The sequence below is a fragment of the Lepidothrix coronata genome, unplaced genomic scaffold (assembly GCF_001604755.1).
Source record: "Lepidothrix coronata isolate B3197 unplaced genomic scaffold, Lepidothrix_coronata-1.0 Scaffold38, whole genome shotgun sequence".
NCBI lineage: Eukaryota > Metazoa > Chordata > Aves > Passeriformes > Pipridae > Lepidothrix > Lepidothrix coronata.
Window position 1 is genome coordinate 2,749,281 of NW_016690218.1, and position 11,038 is coordinate 2,760,318.

The 11,038-nt window shown below is 40.9% G+C and overlaps 1 protein-coding gene across 1 annotated transcript in view; it reads left to right on the forward strand.

The window, feature by feature from the left end:
* SUSD4 (sushi domain containing 4) overlaps nucleotides 1–8,597 on the forward strand; it is a 72,493-nt gene extending 63,896 nt beyond the window's left edge. The window contains exons 5-8 of the mRNA XM_017812773.1: nucleotides 3,462–3,653; nucleotides 4,124–4,268; nucleotides 5,917–6,299; nucleotides 7,488–8,597. Coding sequence (XP_017668262.1) covers nucleotides 3,462–3,653; nucleotides 4,124–4,268; nucleotides 5,917–6,299; nucleotides 7,488–7,516 — 749 coding nt within the window. The 3' untranslated portion in view covers nucleotides 7,517–8,597. The remainder of the gene's footprint in view (nucleotides 1–3,461; nucleotides 3,654–4,123; nucleotides 4,269–5,916; nucleotides 6,300–7,487) is intronic.
* The last annotated feature ends 2,441 nt before the right edge of the window (nucleotides 8,598–11,038 follow it).

Consider the following 11,038-nt stretch of genomic DNA (forward strand, 5'->3'; position numbering starts at 1 on the left):
CAGTCTGGAGGCCTGGGATCACCTGCTGCAGAACCACCAGCAGACACAGTCTGAATTATATCCATCCCTCTGACAACATCCAAAGTTAAGGACACAGACATGTCATCTTTTAATGTTGGTCATCAGAAGATACTACTGGATCACCCGTGCTGGATGTTGTAATTAGTGCATTAAAGTCTCAAAAGCCTTATACAGTGAAGAGGCTGAAAGCTATTGGTAGTAAAGATTTAATGTTGTATTTAAGAACAGTACATAGGGCTTTTTTTTTAAGCTGTGAAAGCTTCCTGACATAGAATTCCCTTGTTTCTGTGATTATCTATTGTGCATACTGCTGTTGGCTTTGACAGTGAAAATGTACTTGTCAGACACACTTTTATTTTAATCAGTTTGTGGCTATTTTCATTCAGTGAGTTTGATGCATTTGCCTGAAGTCCATGGCCTGTAATTACCAAATACAATTAGTGGTCATCACTGGGAATGCTAGAATTTTACCTTCCCTAGAAAACTTCAGTGGTATTAGGTTTGCCACCTGGGTCTTCCTCCATATTTGATCTGGCACATTGCTTTAATCTGTTAACCAGTATCATACACTAGCATTCAGCATAAATAAGAGATCTGGCCCTGTAAGGTGACTAGCTCTGCATGAAAAATCCTCTGTCATTGGGAGCCAAGAGTGTTCAGTGGCCCTCCAGAATTACATAATCTTTCTTTTCTGTGATCAAAACTAAAGCCACTTGGTGGCTGTTCTTCCACTGTTCAGATGTTAAGGATCTTGGGTCTGGATGGCCACGGGAATGGAGTGAGCTGAGAAAAGGACTGAGTGCACGACTAACTGCCCAGAGCTCAAAGCAAGTTTGTTTTGGGTTATTTCTGTTGTATCTCGTTTGACTTGATTTGGAAAAAGAGGCTTTGAGCCTGAGTGTTACAGATTGTACATGGGGACCAGTTTCCCCGTGGACGTTTTGAGGGATCCTGAAACTGGATGAACATAAAGTGCACAGGAGGTGCTGATGGATACCCTGACTGAGTTAGAACCCTGACTCTTGACAGTCCAATTGACATAAGAATGAAGCACTGTTTCATTTGAGCTCAGAGCCCTCATTTTCAAACCTGTTCCATTCCATTGTATCTGCTGGTTGCAAGTGTTTAATGCAGGAGCTGTTGGCAGGTATGACTGCTTAAAGCTTGACTCTAATTCATGACTAATGCTCAGCAGTGCCATAAAAAAAGTCTGCTGGAGTTCCCAGGCAGCACCAATATACGAGCATTTCCCTTGAAATATGGATGTGTCAGTGGAAGGGGTGCCACTCCTTTTTACTACTGGGGAAGTATCCTAAACAAAGAGTGATGCTCTTGTTTTCGGGTGTTATAAAATACATCTCCATTTGCAAACAGACTGACAGCTCCATATCTGGGTTGTCTCCCCAGTGTATTACTTTTAATCTGCTTGGAAATGTGTCATTCCTCAGCTGATCCACGCTGCTGGGATCACCAGCTTTGAGGGATTTTTGATTCAGAAGGCTGTTTTGGATCTCAGTGATATTAAGAGGTTAGGGATGATGTAGCAGGTACATTGCTGTAGGGGAAAATTAGTTTCTCTGAGTGTTGCACTTTGTGATAAGGTGTGCTCTACTTGCTCATTGCTAGAAAGGTACTGGGCACCTACACATCTCTTGAACATGGCTGTTGCTTGGCAAAAATCAGTAGCAAAGAAAATTAAATTGCTGTCTTCCTTTGTTCTCATGCTCTAAGCACAGGTAATAAAAATATACCAGGTTTCCTTATGGCAGGCCAGAATCATGGCTTTTACTGATCACTTTCTTTTTTAATAGATGAATGATCAAGACAAAAGGTGCTTTCCTACTGTTTCAAACTGACACCTTTGTCCTAGTCATAAGAAAATTGTTTTCAGTCTTGAGTTGACTTCCCAGTAAAGCATTCCTCTTTCTTGTGGGCCCAGAGACTTTGGAAAGTATGCGGAGCGTTGAGGATGTGAATTTTTATGTGAATTACTTGCTCTGATTTCAAGTTATTATTAAGCCTTGCCAGTGAAAATGCAAACAAAACCATGTCTCCAGGGGATGGGGAATAGACATTGCTGCACATTGTAATCAGCCTCTCTTGAAGATTCATTTAATATCTTGTGTATTTTTTTATGAAATGCATTATTCATGTAACAAGATTCACAGAGAGAAGCAGCTGAATTGTAATTTCTGGGAAGATTCTTCTTCCAAGAGATGTCATTTTCATTATTTAAATCAATGCAGTAGGTCTTGCCTGCATGAGGGAGGCATGAAGTGAAGGGAACAGCCTGTAGATGGGGCACTGAGCCAGTCAGCTACTGCCTCTGAAGGGAAATAAAACAAGCCATCCAGTAATTTAATCCCCTTTTGGGTCAGTATGTAGCCATTTGAAACATCATTACACTTTGTAAGGTTTTTTTGCTCTGTGTTAGAAGCACTTAAGAAAACAGTAATCAACCAACGCTTACACCTTGGAAAAGTTTCCTCTCTTATAAAAATACTGCTTGCAAGCTGCTCTCCCCACTGCTGTTTTCTAGAGAGTGCTCCTTCAGTTCTCCATTGAGTCCATTGGCCTGAGCATGTGAGATTACATTGCTTTTCGTTTTGGGGCCTACAATAAAAGTCCCACATGTTTATATTGCAATTCTCTCTTATTGACCTAACCTTAAGTAAACCACTGTACTTAATTAACACAGGCTCAACCTCTGTTTTATTTAAGACTTCACTCCACCAGTGGTCCCACTGAGATCAGTGGGGCTTTTCAGAAATAACAAAACACAAATACCACCAGTAGAGTTTGAGCCCATCTTAATAACATTACAGTGATACAGTCTGTATATGCTTAAGCAACACTAGGTGCTTGAGCATCTCTTATAATGCTGCTGATGGCAAACTTATTTTTAAAAGTCAATATTTAGGAATTTAATTAGTGCATATAACCATTTAATTATGTTAATGAAACAAAAAATAGGATGTTACAGCTGAATTTGAGATGCGTTATAAGGAAAGTGATTCTCCTTATTTTGACTGTCTCCCTCCAACCCCCTGTAGCCATCTGATGGATATGGGTCCTCTTTTGTCTTCCTCCCACCCTCCTTTTCCCACAGAGGACTGGAAGCTTAGGCCTTTAAACAAACAGGTGACATCAAAGCTTGCTGGTGTCAGTGAGAGCCAAAAGTCACCCCCTGGCATGTGTTGCTATGCAGGAGGCATGTGCATCCATCTGCTAGAGCAGATGGGCACCTGGGCTGCCTGGGCAGTTGTCTGGTACCACTGAGACAAACCCAAAACTGCAGGAAGCCTAAAGGGAGCCTGAGGTGTGCCCGGTGCATTTTGACACACTGAAGCTACCCATCAGTGGGTTACTGGTTTTAATTATTCAAATTAAAGACATTTAATTAATGTCTTTCTCCTTTTCTCTTTGTTTGTTTGCCTAAGTTTGTCCACTACCTCCAATGGTGAGTCATGGAGACTACATCTGCCACCCGCGGCCTTGCGAGCGTTACAACCATGGGACGGTGGTGGAGTTTTACTGTGATCCTGGTTACACCCTCACCAACGACTACAAGTACATCACCTGCCAGTACGGAGAGTGGTTCCCCTCCTACCAAGTATACTGTGTCAAAACAGGTGGGGGATTTATAGCCTTGTAATCCTAGCTTCTTGTAGTCCCTCCTTTTGGAGCAAATTTGTAGGTCTGTAATGCCTGGTGAACTTCCTCTATTTCATGGTTAAGTGATGAACATTGATTTTAAGATGCTGTTAAATATAATACATTTTCAAGATACTGAATGATCCTAAACCATTTTGATTATTACCTCTTCAAGTGTATTTTTAAGTGTCTGGATATGTTTATATGTATGTAATCTAAAGTCATTATTGCATGTATAAAAAAACAGTCAAGGGGAAAAAGCAAGATGCAGCCCCTGTGACAGCTTAATGTTAAGGTTGCTTTTGGTATATGGCATTGGGCTTATGTGTGCTTTTACAACATGCATAGACAAAATGTCTTGTCCTAACTGGCACTTCTGAGTATTGTTGAAGTATTCATAACAATGGTAATAATAAAGCACAACTCTTGTACTGTCTTTTTGTTACAGAACAAACCTGGCCAAATACACAGGAGACCCTCCTGACTACATGGAAAATAGTGGCGTTTACTGCTACCAGCGTTTTATTAGTACTACTACTGGTTATTTTAGCCAGGATGTTCCAGACCAAATTTAAGACACATTTCCTTCCACGGTTTGTACTGTTCTTTTTATTTTGAAGATTGATGGCCTTGATTCAGTTTTCACATTCAGCACTCTTTGCTGAAGAGATGGAGCAGCTCACAAGCCTTGCAGATACTTTCTTCTGCTCTGAGCAGAAGTCTCTGAATCACTGGTGTGGAAGGGCACCCCCCAAAACCTACAGTAGTCCTTTCTGCAACTAAGATAAAAGGGAAAGTTTGCCAGATTCACTTTGGGAGTAATTACAGCTCTGCTACTGAGAATTGCTGCTTCTGCATGTAAAAATAGCTGCCAATATTTTTAAATACTCATTTTCAGGTGCGGGGGAATTAATTTTTTAACTACTGTAGACTTAGTAATGTAAGTTTTAAGAAAGAATTTCTCTTCTCTCTATGGACAAATTTATATTAAAAGTTTGCTTTACCTTCATTAGTATTATTTTCATCATGATTCATAAATATCTCCCGTATCTTCCTTTATTTCCATAAAATACCATGCAGCTATGAGCATTAGTTATTGATTCACATAGTACTCCTCATGAGATACGTCTGGAAAAACAAAGGCAGACATGCTGAGGTTTAGGCAAAGCTAGAATTGTATCGGGGCTTAGACGTGTTTCTTATTTTCAGTCTGTTCAGTTCACTGTGGACCTTGACTTCTCTCCTACACTTGATTTTTCTCATGTCTTTATTCTACCACGAGCAGAAATGAGAGCTGAAAAAGCTGTGTGTCAGTAAATATGTCCCCATGCCAATGCAGCAGAAAGGACTTTGTGTTCTTAATGTTAAATAGATGCAGATTGTATAAGCAATGTGTAAATTTATATACATATATACATATAGGTGTCAATATATACAGTGTATGGGGAGTAGTATACAAATACCTATGCATACACCTATATCACCAGGAAGATCTTTGGAGTAATGGGCTGCACTATGGATAGGTCTATAGACTGTACTTATCTAACTTATTGAAACGCTTTAAGTCCTCTCTTTTTCAGATATTTTCATGTCTTAAAGGTACCTGGGACCAATTCCCTCCTGCCAGGACTATACTGTGATTTAATTGGCTACTAAACAGATACTTCAGAGTTTAACAGACCTTCCCAATTAATAGAAATGTGTTTTACTTAAAAAAGAATACAGCTTAATACTGGTTAAGGAAAGGAAGCCTCCATCCTTTGAAAGTAAGACTTGAAGGAGGCCACAGATCTGGCCACCAAAGCCCTGTCATCCAGCAGTAGTCATCTCAGTGCCTGTTTACATGGGCTGTAAACACTTTTGTGCTCTAGCACACATCTTTCCAGGGGGTTCAGGCACTTTTGGCTGGTGAACTACATCTGTGATCTTATATCCATGATACCTACTGTGCACAGCACAGCAAATGGTGCTCCTTATCTCTTCCAAACGCCTGTTTTCCTCCCTTCTTGAAGTTCTCCTTCACATTAGTAGTTTCATTTTTCCGATTGTAAAAGATTTCACCTGTCAATCCGAAGAGAGTTTTGCAAAACCATGAAGCAAACATTTTTGCGAATGTTTATGGCCCTGTAGCTTCATTTTGCATGACTAGAAAGTGCTGTGTTTACTGAAGTTCAGCATTTGCTCTGAGGTGCTTCTGACATGCTCCTTCTCTCTGTGATAACTCGTCTGTGTTTGACGTAGAGGCAACCAGGAGGGCTCCATGGGTGACCCTGACTTCGTGGTGGTGGATGGTGTTCCTGTCATGCTGCCCTCCTACGATGAAGCTGTAAGCAGTGGCTTGAATGCTCTGGCACCCGGATACTCAGCCACTACAGACCAGGGGCACATTTTGCAGGCAGAAGATCAGAATCCTCCCGCTTACCCTGGCCCCAGGATTACAGACATGCTGCCTAGCGAATTTGAGACCTGTGACAGTAGGTCGGGTTCCTCTGAACTGCTCCAAAGTTTGTATCCATCCTTGACGTGCCAAGCGGCAGCGCTTCCCGCTCCAGACCGAACTGACGTATCCCGTAGCACTGACGGGGAGGCTGCATCCACGAGTCCGCGGATCGATATTACAGATGGTGAGTCTTGCATAGGGGCAATAGGTGAGTCCATAAACAGGAGACATCATTTGTTTGCACTGGTGGAGCAGGAATACACCTACCTGACTTGCTCATACTTTCTCCATGTTTTTGTTTGCGTCTTAATTTGGACATTTTTTTTTAAATCATACAACTCCATGGTCGTAGGGCTTTGTGTCTGTGGTATGTCCTTGCTAGCTCTGGTGCACGTGATTTGAATCCCAGGCCAGAAGGTTCCTGTCCAGACCCCAGTCTCATCAACAGGGATGTCAGGAAGCACCTGTGTGCAGCAGCAAAGCCAACCATCGTCTTGCCTATGCTGATCTGTTCATCTGCTCCTCAACTCCTACACTCACAAATCCCTCACATGCCATGGCTTTCACAGCAAAGAACAGGTTTTTCTCCTTGAAATAGAAAATAAATCATGTTTTCATACTGGGTCAAAATTAGCAGCCTTTATTATCAAATTCATCATGTCTGTGCACTGAGCAGAGGGTTCCTTCCATCTGAGGCACATGCACATTAAGCCATGGATGTGGAAGTCGCAGCAGAAGGGGAATGTACCCACAGGACCATGCATGAGGAGGGAGCTTGCCATGTGTTACTGCCTCCATTTAAATCCAACATGGGCATGCTCCGATACCATTTCACTGAGTTCTGATGGTGTGCTGCTCAGAATGTTAAGGAAACTAGATAGCTTTCCTTGGAGACATTTAGAAGGAGAGGCTCATATCTTTCTCTCCACAGTCACTGAGCTGAAGCCCAGGGTCCTATATTCAGTGTGGAGGAAGGTCTGGGTGGAGGAATTCTTCCTGCTTCATAAGGGTTAGGATAATTTTGGTGGTATCACAAGGGGAAGAGGACAGTTAGGAGAAGAGGAAGAAATTATGGTAATGTCAGTAAAAGTAGTCCCTGCCTACTCTGAATGCTGTTTCAGTGATTAATGTAGTAGCAAGGATGTTTGCATTTAGGTTTTTGTGGGCCTAACTTGTTTGAGAAAATCTGGGTAGTTTTAGTAATAATTTTCATAAAGGTGTCAGAGCATGAGCGGTCTAGAATTCGCAATACCACACGTCTTGTTCAGATATTTGCAATGTCCGTTTCTGTTTTTGTAGAATTGCTAACAATAATACTCTGCAAAAGAATAAAGGGAAATTACAGTCATTGCTATTTCTTTGTTTCCCCTAGAGATTCCTTTGATGGAAGAAGACCCTTAGCCTGCACTGAGTTGTGTCTTCGTCACATTGCACTGTTGGGTGACATGAAATCATGAGGATTTAGAGACAGAAAAGACTATCTGTGGATTTGGGGAGGGTAGTTTCCTACTTATCAATCTTCCACGTGATGGTGTCACCAGATTGGGTGTATGTTTTAATCCACAGCAGGGATAACAGCATCAGCATTTGGAACAGCAGCAGTTTTATGAATGAATCCTGGGGATTTGATGAGAGCAGATGTAGAAAAAGAACTGTGGCTTTTTAGAAATGAAATGTATATCTGCATCGCAGAAAGTCATATGGTTCTGTAAGAAATGCTATTGGATTTTGATACTAACTGCCTCACAAAAGCATGTCAAAATATGTAAATTTGCTTATAAAGACTGCTTTAAATGATGAATGGACCTCTAGTTTATGAAGAATCCTTGCAAGTTTAAAAAAATACCGGTACTGAAACACACACACACAAAAAAAGAGGAAAGATCCTCTTTGGGTTTCCTATGATAACCAGGAAGCTTTTGATTTAGCTGTTGGTGGTTTTGGTTCAGACCATGTCTGCAGAAAATATAACAGAAATGATGGGATTCATATATACTTTGATGTATGATAGCAATTATATATTAAAATATATATATATATTTAAAAACTCTTAAAGAGAAAGAAAAGGAAAGACTCCCAGGTCACACAATGATCTGGAGATTTTTTTTTTAAAGGTAAGGCAGAATTTATATCATAGACAATATTCAAGGTAAAATATCAATATTTGTATTTATGCAAGACTTCTGTAACTACATTGCATTTGATAAATCCTGCTATAAAATGAGAGAACTAGAACACGTTAAAAATATGAACTATGTGCTTAAGAAATGTTGAACCACCCTGCTTCAACCTTTCTTAAGCTCTTAAATGTGTGTATATATATATATACATATATATATATATATATACACACACTCTGGAGTAATCTACAGTCATAGCCCAGAGCACTGCCTTGTCCCTGTACGTTGTGGTAGTATTCTGAGCCATTATTGTAGAATACTTAAAAAAACATAATAATAAAGTTCAGTTTTGGTTCTTTTGACTTACTGGACTGTTGTGACGTTGGCCTTTTTTTTGCTTTTTTTCCCTTCCTCACTTCTTTTACCAGCTCCTACCTGAAGGCTGAGAAGGCAGCAAAACACCTGCTCTGGTGCATTTTCAGCTTTATATCCCTCATCCAGCTGCAAATGGAGAGAGTGGTTTTGGTTAAGCAGAGCACACGAAATGGGTGTGGGGCACACAGCAAGGGCACAGCTTCTGCTACACGGCTTTTCTCTCCTCTGCATGCTGTGCCAAGCATTGTGCTAAAGCCTGTATGGTTCACCCTTGTGGTGCTACAGGCTATTCGTTCTTTTTCAGGAAAATTCCTGGCTGTTTCATACACTTACTGAAACCCAAGCAGATTTCCTCGTCTTATTTTTGGTATTGAGCGAATGAAACATATGTTGAACTGGCGGTGTTTGAAGGAATAACTCGCCGTATGTTAATGACAGAGATTGCCATCATGTGGGCTAATCCAAACCAAAGGGAAAAATAAGACTGAGTTCTGATTTTATGTACAAAGTAAATTAATAATATCTCTATTGCCCTAAATAGAGGATCACTACAAGTTGCTCTGTTATTTTTTCATGATTGTTTAATGATTTCTTTGTATTGTGGTAACATCTAGTGGCCTCTCTCATGAGTCAGGCTAGTAGAATTATAGATGTGCTGCAACCATTCAAGAAAGTGTTTAGTAGCAGCCTGTCAGCAATGGCATATTACCGCAAGAAGCAGAAGGAGACAAAAAACTGTATGGTGCAGAAGCAATTATTAGAATAATGCCAATTATTCTATGGTAAGATGGATGAGAACATAGTAATTGGTATTGCAGAGTATAAGACATACTCTGCATTATCCTCTATTCCTGCTTACACAAGACTTGCAGTTTTTTCTGCTGGATTGTCTCAATTGCAACTGCATCTTCAGATTGATCCCAGAGACACATCTATCAGGTCTTAGTACTATTTTAGCTACCCCTTCCTTTTTAGTCCCCATGCTTTCCAGAGGTGTTTGCATGACCAACTGATGTTCAGGATTGTCACTCCAGCAAATAAGAAGGGAGTGCTGTGATACCAACCTTGAAGCACGTCTCAAGCCTACAGTCAGTTAAGTGATTTCTGTTTCATAATGTCATTGAAAAGTATTGAATTTGCTTTAGATGCCTTATAAAATATTATGAAACCCGTCTTTGCAAGTCTTTTAACAGCTTGTGAAATTTCATTCCTTATTAAATTTTTGGACTTCCATTTATTAATTTCTCTTATGAAGGCTTCTGATTAATGTTTGGAGCTCTGTGGTTTTACGGATTTACACTGCTGTATGTATTGTACTGCAGTCATTTTGTTAAAGGAGCCAGACATGGTAACTTAAGAAATGTAAATTTATGACTTATTAGACTATTTGTATTTTAAAAATTGCAGAACTGCAAATACTCTAGAAAACATGGATGTATTAATGTTGTCTGATAGCCCTTTGATAGCACTGTACTAAATACAGATTTTAAAGGTAATAGAGTTTTTACCATTTTTTGCTTCTGATGTATAAGACTTCCAGAAAGGCTGTTTTGGGGGGATTACTTGTGTGGTTGAGTTTGGGAGTTTTACATGCTTGAGTATTTGGAGAAAACAGAGGACTGATTCTGATGTTTTGTTTTTTTTTCACATAGGGCTTGAATTCTCATGAGAGGACTGCCCAAACCTGGATCTGCACCCGTGCCCCCACCCACAAGCTGATGTCCTGGGCTAAGGGCTGCCCCCAGCTGCCCTCCCAGCCTTTGCAGCAACCTGACCACCCTGCCAGCCTGGAAAACTCCGCAACCCCCTGGCCTAAACCTCAGGTCAACCTCGAGCTCTCCCTGAACCCTCAGCAGCCAAACCTTCAGGAGGGAGGATCCTTTTAGGGCCTTGAGAGACTACAGAGCTGGTAAGATCATGATGGTAAATGAAACTAGATGGGAGGATGAGCACATCTTACGGAGATTAAGCTGTTTTCCCTTGAGCTATCTGGATATGAATTAAAGCAGGCCCAGGAAAACCCTTGTTGGTGAGGGGAGAAGCAGCATGTTAGAGAGGATGGACAACCTGTGTGCCTTCGGCAGTGAGGGGAAAGGGTACGTGCTGACAACTTCAGGAAAATAAAACAAGAACTGGCTTCACCCTGCCAATATTTCTAAAAATGAAAAAAAGTGGAGGAGAAGTGTGTCAGCCTTCAACATTGACTTATGAACGAGGGCTTGACCCGCAGAGTGCTGGATGAAGGGTGGAGGTCCAAGGTCTCGCAGGAGCTCTGCAGGGAGTGAATCATAACCTGAGCATGAGTCAACAGGACCTGGCTGTTGTGAAAATGTTAAATGTCAATATGAGAATGTTTACACAGAACTGTAACTTATCAAATGCATGAAGCAATCCTTCAGCTTCGTTCAGCACTAGCAGGGCCTCAGCT